Source organism: Macrotis lagotis, chromosome 1, assembly GCF_037893015.1.
Source record: "Macrotis lagotis isolate mMagLag1 chromosome 1, bilby.v1.9.chrom.fasta, whole genome shotgun sequence".
Lineage (NCBI taxonomy): Eukaryota > Metazoa > Chordata > Mammalia > Peramelemorphia > Peramelidae > Macrotis > Macrotis lagotis.
In genome coordinates, this window is record NC_133658.1 from 275,895,270 (window position 1) to 275,913,484 (window position 18,215).

General features: G+C 37.4%; 1 protein-coding gene across 1 annotated transcript in view; it reads left to right on the plus strand.

Annotated features, from left to right (window-relative positions):
• MYT1 (myelin transcription factor 1) overlaps positions 1-18,215 on the plus strand; it is a 191,303-nt gene that overhangs the window by 129,631 nt on the left and 43,457 nt on the right. The window contains 5 exon segments of the mRNA XM_074210533.1: positions 2,456-2,569; positions 8,653-8,867; positions 10,926-11,131; positions 12,271-12,540; positions 16,514-16,668. Of these exon segments, the coding sequence (XP_074066634.1) occupies positions 2,456-2,569; positions 8,653-8,867; positions 10,926-11,131; positions 12,271-12,540; positions 16,514-16,668 (960 nt within the window).

The window sequence follows — 18,215 nt, forward strand, 5'->3', positions numbered from 1 at the left end:
TTAGATGATCTTGAAGGTCCTTTTTAGATCTAATAAGCTACTAGGCTTGCCATCATGGTTCAGTTTTGAGTCGAACACAGGCAACAAGAACTTTTTTTCAAAGAGTTCTTAAAGCTTTTCTGATGGTAGAGGTGACCAAACCAACTCCCTAATCAAAGACAGCAAACAATTGTGTAGAATGCAGTGTTGGCCTCCTGGCCTACAACCTGAGATTTCCCTTTCCTCTCCCTTTTTTTTGTGAGACAGACACTCTATTTACAATGAAATTCCATTGTTGACTTGGTATTTTCAGAAAACATCTACTGTGTGGGGCAGATGATAGCAGCTTGTTGTGCTATACTTTCTCAGAGGGTAAAGAGAAAAGTTATTACACAGAATATTTATTGAAGACCAGTGGGAAAGATTTGGATTTCAACAATAAATCCAATGAGACAAATAAACACTTAGGGTGTGCAAAGCACTTTGCTCAAAACTGGAGATATAAGGATGAAAAATAATAGTCTCTGTCTTCAAGGAGTCAATAGCCTTGGTCTATTCCCTAGGGTGGATTGAGAAAGATAATTATAACTAAAAGTAGAGTATAATAAAATTTAAAAAGAGATTTTGAATAAATATTCTAAGAAAATTAGAGGAAGAAGAGAAGACCTTTAGAGGGTGACGGAATCAGACTTCATGTTGAATGTAGCACCTGAACCAAACCTTGGAATAAAAGAAGGACTTCAGTAGGTGGTGATAGAGTCTGTGAATATACAGAGGCTAAGGAGGACAAATGCTCGGGAAGGAACTAGGAGTCCAGTTTGTCTGGAACAGAAAGTACATAAAGGGAAGTAATGTGGACTAAAGCTAGAAAGGTAGGTTTGGGATCAGATGTGTAAGGCCTTGATCAAGGATTTACTATTTTATCCCATAGACAATAAAGAGCCATTGAAGTTTTTTTTTTTTTTAACAAGAGAACAGCCTGTGCATTATTTTCATAGGATGGATTTAGGAGAATAACAATTGGAGATAGGGAAACCACTTAGGAGGTTAGAATAATAGTCTGCATTAGAGCTGGTGATTAAAAGGGGAATGAATGCAAGGGATGTTCATATTAGTTGAATCAACATGCCTTGGCTTCCAAAAAGGCAAATTGGAACCAGATGTGTGGGGCCTCAAATCAGATGAGGAGAATCAGATGAGGTAAAAAAGAGGGAACCCCTCCCCCAAAGTTTCTAACCTAGATTCATACATTCACAATTCCAGAGATTTAGAGCTGAAAGAGGACTTTAGAAATCTAATCCAATCCCCTCATTTTACAGATAAGGAAATAATCTAAGGCCCAGGGAAGCTAAGTGATTTTTATGCTCATGAACAATGTCAGATGACATGACCATGGTTCCCCAAAAACAATGGTAGAAACATCAACTCCTGTCTCTAACACCTACTATCTATGTGATCTCTGGCATTTAGCCTTCCTAGACCTCAGTTTCCTCAATTTTTAACTGAAGGGTCACAAAGAATCACAGAAATCAGAACAGCTATAAAAATGTTGAATTTATTGCATATCTAAAAAGAAAACAATCTGTAAATGCTAGATTCACATTGTACAATATTCTTTTTCTGATCTACTTAGCATATGGAAACATTCTATTTGTGTTTATTCAGTGCAAAATAAAAATAAATAAAATAAGGGGAGGAACTAAAATGGCCTTTAAGGTCTCTTTTAACTTCAGAACTATGATTTTATGTTTTTTATTGCTTTGGGACACATAGCAATAATAGTAGCAATAAAAACTGATGAACATGTAGCATAATAAGATTTACTAAGTGTTTCACATAAATTAGCTCATTTGATCCTCATAACTCCCTGAGGTAGGAACTTCAGGTATAATTATCCCCATTTTACCCAAAGAACTAACTCTTCCAACTCCTTTAATTCTCTCTCTATGGATAATAATGCCATCAGTGGGAAAGGAGAAGATGGGAAGATGATGAGTTCATTGAGATGCTAGAGAGATATTTAGGTTCAGATCAGATCTAGGAGTGGACTTGGGGAAAATTAGTTCTGGATAAATCGATTTGTGAATCTTTTGAATGTGAGTGATGGTTGAAGCCAGAAAAATGGATGAGATAACCAATGAAGAGTGCAAAAAGAGAAGAGAGGAAGTGGAATCTAAGAGAGAGTCTTTGGGGACACCCACACTTAGAAAATGGGAGGACAATGAACCAATGAAGGAAATAGAAGAGTGGTCAGGTAGATTGCCCTTGCCTCCTTAGAATTTCTTCCAAATGTTTCTTCATTGTCCTTTCCAATGGCCCCATTCCATCACACCTGTAGAGCTCTGTGAGTGCTCATGTTTGGGGGGATGAGATGACAACAATAAGACTAAGACACATTCAGTGCAAATCCTGAGCCAAGGGAGATGTCTCCCTGTTGCTTATGCTCAGTTTTTCCTCCTTGTGTTTTTTTCCTTAGTTTGTCTGGGTGTCCCATTGCTGCAGCTGAAAAATTAGCCAAATCTCATGAGAAGCAACAGCCGCAGGCGGGCGATCCTTCCAAGAGTAGCTCAAATTCTGATCGGATTCTCAGGTGAGTGAAGTAGAGAGGACAGAAGCAAATATCATTAGTAAGAATCCACTCATTAATTGGGACTCAGAGGGCTCCTCCTCCGTGTCCCTGGATGACATGCTCATAATCTATACCTCTGTTGCTTTAAGACCTGTTTTTACATCTTTAAATCATTCCAAGATAAGTAGATAGTTCATTAATAAATCAAGATTGTAAGCTCTCTGAGAGCAGAGACCATGTCATTTTCCATATTGTGTCTCCAGTATCAAGCACTGGGACCTGCAAATTTTAGGTGCTTAATATAAATTGGATCAAAATGAATTTGAACTAGGGGGGAACAGAGAATCAAAGAAGGGATAAAAAAGACTTTTGCTTGGATGAATGGGATAAAGATAATAAATGAAAAAAGGTAACACTACCCAGCTGTTTTGCTTCTGTTTCCTCTACGAAGTAGAATGATCTTTGGACTGGAAAGGGCAAGATAAAAACAGCTAATGTGTAGTTGAAATCCATTATAAGCAGAGAAAAATAGTTGTTCTTGATGAGATGAAGGCTCTAAGCTCAGGTAAATGAAAGAAGTTGTGACTGTGATTACTGAGTCTGTTAGTGATCTTTGAAAGATTGGGGAATTCAGAAGTGCTACACAACTAGAGAAGAACAAATATTCTAATATTCAGAACAAGAGAGAGTTTTTCAGAATATAGCTTGTTAAGCATGACTGCGATTTCTGACAGAAATTTTAAATGAATTATTAAAAGCATGGTTAGTGAATATCTAGAAAATGAAACAGTGATCAAGAAAAAGCCCAATTTGATTTCCTCAAAAACTGGTTATGCTAGATTTGAGAAAAGAATAGTTTTTCAAGATCTTAATTAAGTATTTGACAAAGTCTCTCATATCATCCTTGTGACCAAGAAGACAGATATGAACTAGATGACAGATTCAAAACTAGCTGGATGACTGAACCTGAAGGTTCAATGTCAAGTGAGAAGAACTCTGCTAGAGTACTCTAGGGTTCCATGGTTGACCTTGTGCTGTTAAAATTTTTTTATCAGTGAATTGGAAAAAATCCTAGATTGATCAATTTTGCAAGTGACACGAGGAATTTTACTTGGATTCATGAAGACATGGGTTTGAGTTCTGTTTAACATTTACTAGCTATGATAGGTAAATCAAATTCTCAAAGCCTCAGTTTCCTCATCTGTAAAATGAGGAGTTTGAATTCTCTGGCCTCTAAGGTTCCTTCTTCTAGCACAAAATATACGACCCAATGAACCTCTGATGATCAGCACTAAGAATGATATTTAGTATCTGCAAATATCTCCATGAATTTAGCAAATCTAATAGCATAAAATTTAATGAAGATAAATATAAAGTTTTACATACATTAAAAAAATCAACTTCACAAGTAAAAGATGAAAGAAGTATAGTTAAATGGAATTTGTTGGAAACAGAGATGGTGAACACTGCAAGTTCAGTATGAGTCAGTGGGGAGATGTGTCAGTCAAAAAAAAGCTAATGACATCTTGGGCCACTTTAAGAGATATTGTATCCAGAACTGAGAAAGGAGGTGATAGCTCAAATACATCCTGTCCTGATAAAACTGCATCTAGAAGTATAGTATTCCATTCTGGGTGCCACATTTTAGAAAGAATGTTGATAATCTGGAGAACAGCCAGGGAAAGGCATCCTGGATGGTGAAAGGCCCCTAAGTTGATGCCATGTGAGCTTTAGTTGAAGAAACTGAGGGTATTGAACTGGGAGAACAGAAGACACACAGAGGTCCATGATAATTTCCTTTAAACAATTTTAAAGACTCTCATATAAAAGAAGATTAGATTTGCTTGGCCCTAGAAGGCAGAACTGAAGCATTGGATATAGAGACAGATATAGGTTTGATATAAAAAGGAAAAAAACACAATAACTTCTAAACAATATGACCTCTCCAAAAAAGTGAAAGGGACTTTCTCAGAATATAGTAGATTCCTCTTTTGATAGTAAGTCTTCAAGCAGAAGCCAGATGACCACAGATTACATATTTTGAGGAGGGGATTCTTGTTTAGTACCCATTACATTAGATGGCTCCTGTGGTCCTGTATGATTCTGACAGTCTTTGTTTCTGCTTCTGTTAATTTATTCGAATTGAATTGAATTGTTCATTGCAGGGAGCACATGCAGGACAATAACTTATTTCTAGAGCACTGCATAATGCTACATCCCTGGGCTAAGGGAGTTATGGTGAATCTAAAGACATCTCTGTGGATTACTTTCCAATGCAATATGCATAAGAATCATTGCTGATGCATTAGCCAAGCCAGAGGAATTCTTTCTTTTCTTTTTCCTTTTTTTTTTTAAACTTGACTGGGAATGATTTTATTGCCTTTTCTTTGCTATTTCTTATGCTGTTCTGGAAATTTTAAGTCTTAGGAAAAATTTTGAAAGGAAAGATGGTCAATCACTCCTGTCCATATTATTTTCTACTTTTAGCATCAAATACTGTTCTAAATGAGTGATTTGGGTGGCCAATCAGTATCCACCCTAGGAAAAGAAAGAAAAAATATCATATGTTGAACTTAAGCTTCTATTTTCCTATATAAGGAGGATTTATTGAAGGAAAATTCATGATCAGAAGAGCAGATGGGTTAGTCATGTGACAAGAGCAATGGATAACAGAAAGACAGCCATAATGCTCCCTTGGTATCCTCATAATGTTTGGAAAAATCAAGAAAGGCCTCCAGCACACAGGATAGAACCCTTATGTATGCAAGTTTATGAGAAACATAGACAAGCATCACATAGGGCAGGCAGGCATGAATGGATTATAATCTGGATGTGAGGAAAATTCCAAATCAAAGAGGTCTTAATTTCATTTGTATATTTGATAATTCACTACAGGACTCAAGAGGACTGTGATTTGGAGATGGTTAGGTCAGCATTTTAAGTGGGTCTCACTAGCTCTCTGTGCTACAGTTGTGAGAGCTGTCCATAGCATCAGATCATTCTAGGGTGGAATGTAGCATAGGATGACTTCATAATTTTCTCTTTTTATATTGGAAAATCTCATCCCTAATGTGCTTTCAGGATATTTCACCAGATTTCAGATTTCTTCCCTTCCCTAAAAAATGATTGATATGGAAACAAGATTTTATTTCTTTCCTCTACTCTCAGATATATACTTTTGGATCTTGGAATATTATAATTGGTTAAGGACCAAAGCAAGAGGAAAAGAAAATAGTAAGAGACATCAAGTCACAAGTGGCTAATTTTTCTAATATACAGTCCTAAGATTGTTCTCAAAGAGAAATAGGCCATGTTTTACATGATTGTTCATGTATAACCTTATCTGATTGCCTACTGTCTCAGGAAAGATGAGGGAGGGAGAAAGGGATAGAATATGGAACTCAAAATTTAGAGTTTAAAAAATTTTAGCATGTAATTAGGGGGAATAAAATGTATATATTTTCTCATAAAGGAAAGAAATAGTCTCTTACCTATAATTTAAACTGGAAACATCTATCCAAAAGTTTTCCAAAGCATGGACTCATCTCTCTGCATAGGTAACCATTATCTCATAAGGGGCAAGACCTAAAACAAAAGTGTCATTGAATTTATTCATGACCTGGATTCTGACTTAACTCTTAATCATCTAAAATGATTTCCAAACTCTAAAATATGCTATAAATGCAAGAAACAAATTAACATTTACTTCAAGATTTTGTTAGTACTGCCTATTTTGGCTCATCTCACATCTGTGTGATGGACTAGCAAACAATTACTGGGAACAAGAATAACCCCCACAGGCTCTAAAGCCTGTCATGGTAGTATTTTTATAAAATGTTTGGACCTTTGCCATTTTGTGTGGTAAGATCCATCTACAAGGAGGAGATACTGTTCTAAGAACTAAGGAGGATCAATCTTCCTTTTCCCTTAAAAGAAATCAACTAAATTTTAAAACCTTCCAGGTCTAAATTCCTGTTGCTGCTGCTATCATTAGTGAAGTACCATGAGACTTCAAGTCAGAAAAGACCTAATTAAATCTATGTAATCATTTGCTGTCTCTGCCTCAGTTTTGTAAACAATGCAATGGGATTTCTAAAGGGAAGAGGGAAGGGAGGCTTTTGTTCTGATTGTGTAATCTCATCAGTGTGGGAAATTCCTGGTGGGGAAATTCCATCAATACAGATTGGTGGTTTGTAGACAGTTGCTTGGGGAACTAAGAAGATGATCAACTTGTCCATGGTCACACAGCTAGTTTGTGTTAGAGGCAAGATTTGAACCCAGCTTCTCCAAACTTACAAAATCACAGTGTATCTACTAAACCACTAGTCATGCAATGGGAATGATAATACTCATACTATTTCTTAATGTTGTGAGGAAAGCAAACCTTGGCAAGCCTTAAAATGTTACAGAAATATGAGTGATTATTCTCATCCTTGTGAGAGAGAATTTGGAGAGAGTACTTATCAGTGATTTTATTCCCTTTCAACTTTCCTGACACCCTGAACAAGTGACAAAGATGTGTGCTTGTCTTTCCATGGAAACAAGGGATTGCCTGAAAATCCAGCCTGGAGACAGCATAGGCATATATGTATTCACACATATGTGTGTCTATGTGTGTGTGTGCACACACTCTCTGAGTATCTATTCCATTTCCATGACCTTAACCTAGCTGAATGCCAATTCTTGACTTTAAGATTTCTGGGTTTTAGTCATAGGAAATAGCAGTGGTTTGGGCTCTGGTACTGTCTCTAATGCTAACTTGTTTTGTGATTCAGGGAGATTATTACACATCTATGAGAAGGGAAATAATAATACCAGATCTGACTACCCCACAGAGGTAGCTGTTATGATAAGACAGATTACAAAGAATTTTTCTTGGGCATGGAAGAAGAAGGGATAAGATTGCAATATTAATGGAAATATGTTAAACATGATTGTACATGTTTAACCTATTTCAGATTACTCACTGTCATGGGGAAGGGGAAGGAAAGGAAGGGAGGGAGAAAATATGGAAATTAAAATCTTACAAAAAGATGAATGTTGAAAATTATCTTTTGCATTTATTTGAAAAATAAAATAACATTCAAAAAGGAAAAAGTACTTATAATAGGCAAGAATGTTTACTATGACTGAAGTACTTAAAGTAGAATAGATACATATATATGCATATATATATATGAAATGGTGAATTTTAGCTATGAAACTCACTTTTTTCATTCAAAAAAGAATACAGAACTAATGTATTCTTAGAACTCTATTGATTTATTTTAATGTAACATAAAACTGAGTTGAAATTCTGCCTTTGAGTCTTACTTCTGTGACCATAGACACATCACTTACTGTCCTTAAGATTCAATTTCCTTACCTGTAAAATGAAAGGGTTGGACTAAATAGCCTCTGAAATCTCTTCCAGCTCAAAATCTGTAATAAAGGCAAATAATATCTATATGTATATACATAAACAAAGATATGTGTACAATGAATATTTTAAGGAGTTGGATGAATGACATTTTTATTTATTTGTTTTCATCTCTGCCTGTGGTATGTAAGGAACTCTATCAATATAGATTTTTAACTTGTTGGTAAATTATAGTTTAGTGGTCTGGTGACTTGCCCCTGGTCACACATTATATATTATATGTCAGAAGGACTTGAACCCAGATCTTATCTCTGAGTCCAGCACTAACAATCCTCCAGATAGAGAATGTTCCTTTTATCAGATTGTTGCAGTGGTCTTGACAATGAGAGATGATGCCCTGTCCATGGTTCTCTACTATAGTGAGTGAGACACTCCTCACTTTTCTTTTATCTTGTGAGTGGAGAATTCCTCATTCTGTGAGAAAAGTTCTGTCTCTCTATGGAGCTAGTACATGTAGTGTATATGTTCTAAGTTAGAATGGAAGTATTTTCCTATAGAGATAATGTTATACATGGTGGTTAGGTTCCCAAATCAATCTCCAAAAATCTATGTAGCCCATAATGTAATTCACATAATAAAACACAGCTAAGACTAAAGTTACGTGTCCCTGAGGACCTTCCATTCTATTGGAAGGTGCATTTTTCTTGCTTTCACTGATCTATCTGTTTTGTCACCCACCCTCTAGGCCAATGTGTTTCGTCAAGCAACTGGAGATTCCTCAGTATGGGAGCTACAGACCCAACATGGTACCAGCCACACCCAGGGCCAACCTGGCTAAGGAGCTGGAGAAATACTCCAAGGTCACCTTCGATTATGCAAGTTTTGATGCTCAGGTTTTTGGCAAACGCATGCTTGCCCCAAAGATTCAGACTAGCGAAACCTCACCTAAAGCCTTTAAATGTAAGTTGGAAAGGGATTGAGACTACTTTTACATAATTCCTTCTGATTTTTCTTTAATTTCCACATCTAGGGATAATAGATTATTCAAAAATACAGGATTGGTAGGGCCAAGAAGGGAGTGAGAGGGTCCCTGGGACATATTGATTCAGAAGTTCATCTTCAGATATGTTTTACATTTAAAACCACACCTAATATAGAATAAACTTAACCCCCAATCAACTCAAATGGAAGGTTTTCAGTTCAAGTCTACTGAATTCCTCAGGCTGAACTGACTCAGATTCTTGGGAAATATGAAGTCACTCCCTCGGTCATCAAAAAAAAATGCCTAGGTCGAGTGTTTATATTTTCCTGCCTTGCTCCCATCATCATCATTACCTGTACCTAACCCTGCACTCTACACAACCAAGGTTGTCACAACATTTAACCTTTAAGACTTTAATAAGCCCACTAACCTTTACATGGACATGTCCCATCCATCTTTGAAAGCTTTCTACAAAAATAAAACCCATGCTCATATATGGGGGTGTGTGTGTGTGTGTGTGTGTGTGTGTGTGTGTGTGTGTGTGTGTGTGTTTAAAGATTTAAGAAAACAGTTTGTAGAAGATGTTGTTAGCCCCAAGAGAGCTTTCTCTTTCTGACTAATCCAGAATTCAGAGTCCTGTTTAATCCTGACACAGCTGCTCTCTAAAAAGTGCTCATGCTTAAAAGCATCCCAGTTGGCTCCCCATGATGGAGGCTCCCTTTATTCCTGGGCTAAATCTGTAAAGGATCAGACAATGGAATTGGATGGAGGCCAGTGCACACAACTGCCACTGCCATCCTGGGTTAGCGCTGATGGGAAAGTAATTTGTTTCTCTGCACAAGTGACTCTCTTGCTGAATAGATTGTGTTATTTGCAATATTAGCAAAGAATTTTCAGGGTAATTGTACTGACAAAAATAATTCCCACAAACCCACTAAGATAATCCCTTCTATCTTTTCTCATCACTTATTTTACTAATTTGCTGATTGCAAGTCCATTAGTGCTAGAAATACTTATGAAATGGAAAACATCTCTGAGTGTACAGTGTGAAATTGAAATGGGCATTTTACCCTCTTGAATGTTGTCAGGTTGTCCTCTGAACCCCTAAACAGGGATTAGACTGGACAATACAAAAAGGGATGAACTACCCAGTGCTCTTGTGTGTTTATCAAAATATCATCTTAAGATGATGTCCATCACTACCTTTCATGGAGAGAATGTATTTTCTAGGAATCATCATTTTAGCGTGTAGTCTTCCCAGATACATACACTTAACTTCCCATAAGATAAATCAGAGTGGTTCAAAGTGAGGTGAAATAGAATTCAGAGTAAAAACACATGAGCCCTGCTGTGTTCTAGGCTTTCGGGCTTATTGGGCATGTAAAAGAAATAACTTGACTACTAAGAAATATTTTATTTGACTAATAGTTCATCTAAAAGCAATTTCATGACTGTAGTGTAATTACTAACAAAGTATCATCATTTGGGGTCTGAATTTTTCATATAATATGCTTTTCCTCTAACTATAATGTAAAACTAATGAGATAATGACTGTTGCTTAGAATGCCAAAAAATTAAAAATTAAATATCTGAATACAATGAGAGTCTATCTAGAAGTTTTTGCTTATAAAGGTTTTCTCAATTGACATGTTCAAATATTTAAGTGCTATCCATATGGTAACAGTTTTGCATTTGCTTTATAAGAAATAGCTCCAGATATGTATATATATATATATTATATGCATATGTAATATATATACATATATATATACATACATACATATATATATATATATATTTAAGTGAGTTACTAGACTCTTGAAAAGGATGACTTGAGGTTAGGGAGGTGGGAAGAGAGTTGAAAATGGTGTAATAGGTAGGTTCTCTTGCATGTCTCATTCTCAGGATTCCTGAGCATCCCTAAGACCTAGGTTCATATAAGTGCCAGTTATGCCTCCACCTAATGTCCAAATTTATGAATAGCCACTGTCTCTTTATTAAGTTGTGTGTCAGCCCATGTTGTTCCCTTTTTGCAGCCAAACCTTTTCCAAAGGCCTCTTCCCCCAGGCACAGCCCCTCCGGTAGTTATGTGAAGAGCACGTCATCTTCTTCCGCAGGCTTCGACTACTCCCATGATGCCGAGGCTGCGCACATGGCTGCCACTGCCATCTTAAATCTCTCCACCCGATGCTGGGAAATGCCAGAAAATCTCAGCACGAAGCAGCAAGATCTTCCCAGCAAGGTTAGTTCAGGGGGATTTAGGGGTAAACATACAAGAGGTAATGGTTAGGATTTCATAAGGCCATCTGTCCAGATGCTCAATGTACCTTTCTGAAAGATGGGTGAAGCTGGAGGTTAGGGGAGTCACTCATTGAAGAAATGACTTTTCATTTCTAGTTTTAAAGGTACAGATGCCAACTTTGTGGAATGGGCCATTGAGATAAACTCTGGATAATCTTACAGGTCTTAATACAGAAAAAAAGAATCATTTGAGGAGGGGTAGGATGGTACTGTCTGGTTTGAGACTCCCCAAACCCTTTATTCTCCCTGCTAAATCAATGGACCTTGCAGAGCTGAAAGTTAATGAATATACTCCAGATGAATCTTTATCTTCTCTTCCTAATGGCTACCATCACAGTAGCTTTCCCTATAGCATATTGTATTTCATGTCAGATTTATACCTATTCATTCCCTACCTAGTTGTACTGCTTTAAGACTTCTCTGACATCATGCTCTGGAGGGACCTTCCCCTGCTTCATTTCAGTTTCCTTTTGTATATTGTTTTCCCTCATTAGATTATAAGCTTCTTGAGGGCAAGGATTGACTTTTTTTTTTGATATTTGTATCCCCAGTACTTAGCACTATTCCTAGAACACAGTAAACACTTAATAAATATTTATTAAATTGAATTGAATAGTATCATCAAATAATAGATTTAAAGTCTTCATCTAAACTCCTTCAATTTACAGATTAGAAAAGAGAGGCTCAGAAAAATTAACTGAGCTGTCTATGGTCACATAGGTTTTAAGGAACAGAGGCAGAATTCAAATATAGGTCCACTGACTCCAAATCCTTTCCATTTTCCTACATTGCTTTTAAAGGTCAGGGGCCATGTGGATTTATCTTGGTATCTGTTTGGACCATGAAAATTAAATAACAAATCCCCATGAGTCTCTCAAAGGTTGATAAATCAGTAGATTTCCTTCTGAAATGTTGCCTTCTTTAGATTATGGAATTAACTTCCATTATCGTCTCAGAAGGGGGACATTTTACTAATGTCATCTAGTGTACATAATTCATTTTTATCTAATTTGCCATAGAAGATGACCTTGGGATAGTTGGCAGCATGACTAAGGAAAGATTTCATCTTTCAAATTTCAGTCTATGGACATTGAGGTGGATGAAAATGGGACTCTGGACTTAAGCATGAACAAACATCGCAAACGGGAGAATGCCTTCCCAAGCAGCAGCAGCTGCAGCAGCAGTCCCAGTGTCAAATCCCCAGATGTTTCCCAACGCCAAAACAGCACCAGTGCCACTAGCAGCACCATGACCTCACCCCAGTCCAGTCAGACCTCACGGCAGGATGAATGGGATGGCCCCATTGACTATACCAAACCCAGCCGTCAGCGAGAAGAAGAACCTGAAGAGGTGGGTGATCAAAACATGTACTTGTTCGGTTTTGATTTGGTTAGCCTTCCTTGTGGTGGAAGAAAGAAATAGACTCAAGTAGCCCTCTTTCTTTCTGAGACCAGCATTTGGGTTTCTTACTGATTACATCTGAAAAGACTTTTTCCAAGTGATGGTTTTATGTCCCCATGGTTTTTATTTAGTTCTGCTAAATGTGAGTCAAGTCTGGGTCCAGGCCCATGAAGGCCAAACCATTATCTTGAAGCCCTATTCTTTGTTTTTCTAACTGGATCTTGGGTTGACTGCCAAGGTCATTAGTCAGAGAGAATTGTTTTTGTTTTATTTTGTTTCAGCTTTTCTATCCACACCATAAGCTATCCTTGAATTTTCCCAGTGTTCTAAATCAAGTCAGTGGTGATAATCCTCTTTTAATCCATAGCCAAAACTTCCTCAAGGGGCAGCTATGTGGCACAGTGGGTAGAGTACTAGCCCCGGAGTCAGGAGGACCTGGGTTCAAATCCAGCCTCAGACACATAATAATTACCTAGCTATGTGACCTTCGGCAAGTCACTTAACCCCATTGCCTTGCAAAAACTAAAGAAAAAACAAAAACAAAAAACCCAAAACAAAATAAAAAACTTTCTCAAACAGAGTGGAATGGGTTAGAATTCCAGAACTGAAAAAAATAAAGTTTCAAAAATGGTTTTCTAAATGGGTGGATTCTGACTATATAATAGTATACAATGAGCAACATGTGGTTTCCCAAATATCCCTTCTATTGTGGACACTCTACTGACCTGAAAACTAGTGCTTAGGTTCCCGAGACAACATTTTTCTTGCTCCCCTTTTGGTTCTAATGTACCAGTCACAGCAAATAAATTTATCATCTTCACCACTCTCCTGGCATAAACAATGATCAACCTAGATCTGTGGGAACAAGAAAAATAACTGGCATCATGGATCAACATAATCTGTCCTGAATCAGATTTCCAAACACTGGGAATTCAATTGAGCACAAAGCTTCCTAAGCAGCAACAACCTTGATGAAGAATACTAAGCCCAGAAAAATTGCCATTGAATTCTAAGGTGTAAATCTGACTCTCTTTCCTTGTAACCTATTGTCCCTCTAACCCAGGAGACAACACAGAATAATCAAAAGGAAGGACATAAGAATTTACAATATCAAATTATATCATATATCATATTTATTTTATGGCCTACTATGGACAAAATTTTGGTTTTTGTTACAAATATTATTTCATTGATCCTCACAACTGTGTAAGATAGATGCTATTATTATTATTCCTATTTCCTATTTTACAGTTTAGGAAACTGAGGCAAATAAAAGTTAAATGACTTGCCCAGGGTCAAAAGGCTAGCCTGAACCTCCAATCAGGAACAATCTGAGTTTAAACTCTAGCTCTGGCACTGTCTGATTATGAATATGTCACAACCTCTGAAATGAACTCCATTTCTCCACCTGTAATAAAATTTTACTTTTTTCTAATTCACAAGGATGTTAAGAAGATCAAAAGGGCTTATGTATGTTAAGTGCTTTGCAAACTTTAAACAATGGGTTTTCTTCATGTTCTATGAGGAAAGAAAGAATTGGTTTCTAGGTCTCTGAATGCTAATGCAGGTTCATTAGTACATAATTGGTCCTCCTGGGAGCTGATGGATTCTTTAAATATTGACCACAGTCAGACAGTGGGGGATAATCTGATCCCTGCATCCTATTTCAGTCTCAGTCACAATATGTGCTACAAAAGACTCCCTTGAGCACATCTTTTTATGCACATTGGAGTGGTTGCCATAGCCACATGTTGTCTTTGGTCAAACTAGTCTGGAGAAAGAAAAAAAAAAGCTTCCAGGGATGAAGTGAAATGACCCAGTGGAGGGCCGATGACTATGCAGAGCCATTAGACTGAAAGCTCTCTGGTAGCAGTCTTTTGCCCTTTTTTGTATCCCAGCATTAAGCAGTGCTTGGTCCACAGTAGGTACATAAAGAATATTCATTTACTGATTGACAGAGCCATTGGCCCTAATGGGTCTGTGCCAGACTATAGTAAGGCATTCTGGGAAATAAAAAAAAAATGGATGAAGGAAAATTTGCTTCTGGGTAGAAAATGGAAAAGAAAATGAGTATGTAAGACTCAGTAGAGAGTCCTATACTTATGCTTCATAGCAAAGAGTGGTCCTCTTATCTCAAGAGAATGGCAGCCAAAGAGGGTGCTGGCTAGAGGTAGCCCTTCCTTGATTCAAGGCTGCAAATATCTGAATCTAAGGGTAGGTGCAGTCACTGGGTCCTCATGATTATGCTATATAAAATACATCAATCAACAAGAAACCACTTATTAAGTGTCTATTATATGCCAAGCACTGGGAATATTTTTAAAAAGGCAAGCAAGTAAATAAATAAAAACAATTTTAAAAAATACTTCCTGCTCTGAAGGATCTCAAGTCTAATGTGGTTGATAACATGAAAACAAGTGTACCCCCAAAATAAGGATAAATTAGAGGTAATCTCAAAGAGAAGAGACTAGGAGAGAGAATTGGAAAAAAAAGGTTTTTGTAGAATATGAGATGTTAGCTGGGATTTGACAGAAATCAAACTGTCTCCTAGAGGAGATAAAGGTGCATATTTGAGAGATATTATGAAGATAATAATGTTATTCAGAACTTTGGATGGATATGGAAGGATAAGAGAATGAGAAGTTAAGACACCCAAGATATGAATCTAGGGACTGGGAAGATGTAACATCTGTGGTATGAATAAAAATAACTTATCAATATGATAGCTTATGTCTACAATAGCTTGTGTTTATATAATACTTTATCTCATTTGATCCTTACAGCAACCTTATGTGCACATCCTTATTCCTATTTTACAGATGAGAAAACTGAGACTGGAGAGGTTAGGTAATTTGCCTAGGATCACATACCCAGTCAGTGAAAAAAAACAAATTTGAGCCCACATCTTTTGATCCCCAATACCAGTGCTTTTTTCATTGTACCATTTTCTCTCCTATTCCCACTAATATGGATTGTACTTTGCACAATATTGGTTGGTCCATAGAGATATTCCCATGTTTCAGGAGCACTGTAAAGCACATAGGACCTTGACACCAGAAAACCTGAGTTTAAATGTCTTAGCTGGGTCACTTATTTAGACAAGTCTCTGTTTCTTCAATTATCAAGTAGGATTAATATGTATTTAATCATTTTTTTTATTTTTTTACATAATGATGTTTTACATAACAAATTCTTTTAATTTGACCTTCTTTCTCAAAATGTATGTGGAAAGCAAAGTTACCATTTGGTTAGTCTTCACTTCTTCCAGGTCCAAGTATTACATTTTCTCAGAAATTTTTCAAAAAATTTGTATCAGTCTTTAAACATTGGACTTCAATATTCAGAAAGTTGTTGTAAGGGTTAAATGAGATTAATGGATCATAGATCTGGCACCAAATTTATTTGAACCTAAATCCATTAACTACAGAAGTATTGTATACTATACCACTATACCAAACTACTCCCCTAATAATAATGTATTTGAGAACCTTTAATGGTCATAAAGTGTTAAACAGATGTCAGCTGTTAAATTCTCACTTGGCCTAAATGGCTTCTCACATTGGGATTTAAATGCTTGGGGTCAACATCTGGCATTTTCTGCTCTGAAGCAATGGCTAGAAAATGTGCCTCCATCCGCCAGCCCCAGAGAGAGATCCAATTCCTTATTTCTTACCCCTGAGAGCTCTGGCTGGAAGAGATGGTGCCTTCTTCCTTTCTTTTTTCAGGCAATAAGACTCTGAAAGCCTCACTTTTAGGAGAGCAGAGGAAACAATAGAAAACTGTCCTATGCAGGCTCTTCAAGCCAGATCCCTGGACCTGGCGGGCTGCTCTCTGGAGGTTGCCTTCAGCCACTCCTTGCCAGCAATACCGCTGGTGAATCCCCAGCTGGTCAGTAAAAACTCTCCCTGCTGGTTTTTTGCAGTCAGAGCCAGCAGCAAATTCTTTTGCTTCCTCTGAAGCAGATGACCAGGAAGTGTCAGAGGAGAACTTTGAAGAGCGGAAGTATCCAGGGGAAGTTACCTTAACCAACTTTAAGCTGAAGTTCCTCTCCAAGGACATTAAGAAAGAGCTGCTCACGTAAGTCTCCCTCCCTAGCTAGCTGGAGCTCATGTTTGGGAAAAGAATTGCCATTGTCTGAGAGTTCCAGTTCATTGGGGCCTCCTTCCACACCATTTCAATGGGCACATGTCATGAGTGGGCTATTCCCATTTTGTTTAACAAAATTGAATTAATCTAGTTTCAAGATCTACTGCCTTATTAAGAGCAATTTCTTAGATTGGTTTTTTGGTAGTTCACATAACTGGTTGCTGGCACTCTGTATTTTGGTCCTAAATATGCCTGAATTTAGACAAAGCTAGGAAGCAATTCTTCTAGGCCAATGGCCACTTTGAATGTTAATCATGGTCCCCTGGTCCCAGGCTATCCTGAAGGAAATGGGAAAGATGAGGGGAGGGAGAAAGACTGGCTGTTTTCCATTTTCTTACTATTTATCACTTAATCTGTTTTTTTGGCTCGTTTTGGGATTTGTTTGTTTTTTTCTCAATACTCTAAGTCCCATATAGTAGCACAGAATCTAGCAGGCAGAACGTTGTCATTTAGAATGAGAAACATAACATGAAGGAAATTAATTTGTATGGCTGACCCTTGGGGATTCTGGCTACCTGAAAAGGATATGGGAGTCTCTTGCTCCTTTCTTTCTGGGTAAAGCTGAACAAGTTTCTGAGCCCTGAGAAACACAGGAAAATGCTGAACTCCAAATTTAAGTGTGGGTACATTTAATTCTCAATTTTCTACACTTGAATTATCCACACTCTAAATCATCCCATTTTTAATCCCAGCATGCTTCCCTTCCCCCTCCATTCCCACAGTTGGTGTATGCTCAGTGAATGCAAATTTATTCAGTATTAACTCAAGAAGGCCATAATTAGGAAAGTAAATCCTTTCTAAAGAGGTGGGATATATTCATAAGACCAAATGTATTTGGAATGACTTTCAGATTATCTGCATCTCAGTGCCCCTCTTGGTGATTAAAATATGACTTTGTCTGGCTGACAGAGTGATTAGATTGTCCTCATTCTAGTATAGGCTTCAGAATTAAAACCTGGGCTATTCCCATCGGAACCTACTATATGAGGTTTGCCTGTGCTACAGCCTAAGTCACTCCTTCAGGGCCCTAGTGAAGGCCTTGGATTCAGGCTATGTTGGGGGGATAGAGAATGGGTGTACAAGTTTGCTTTGCTCATCATTATGGCAAGGGACAAAGGAGTTGCCTCTCTGGACACACACAAAACCATTCCAAAGAAACAAACTTAGCCTGAGCATCCAGGGTCTGAAGTTCATTCCCCAGGATTTGGGATATTGAAGCTTGAATTTTTGGGGGGAATTTTTTTCCTTCATATGCTGATCTAAATGATCCTTCCTTTAGGGAAGAAAAAATTTGCACTAAAGAAAATACAATTTAGAAGGGAGATGATAAGGGAAGTAGAAAGAATCCTGATCTTAGAGTCAGAAACAATTTAGATTCAAACGCCAGCTTTGACTCTACAGTTATCCATTCCTCATCATGACTATATCACTGGTCAGCATAAGAAATGAAATGGAAGTTTTGGGGAAGTTTTGCAGAA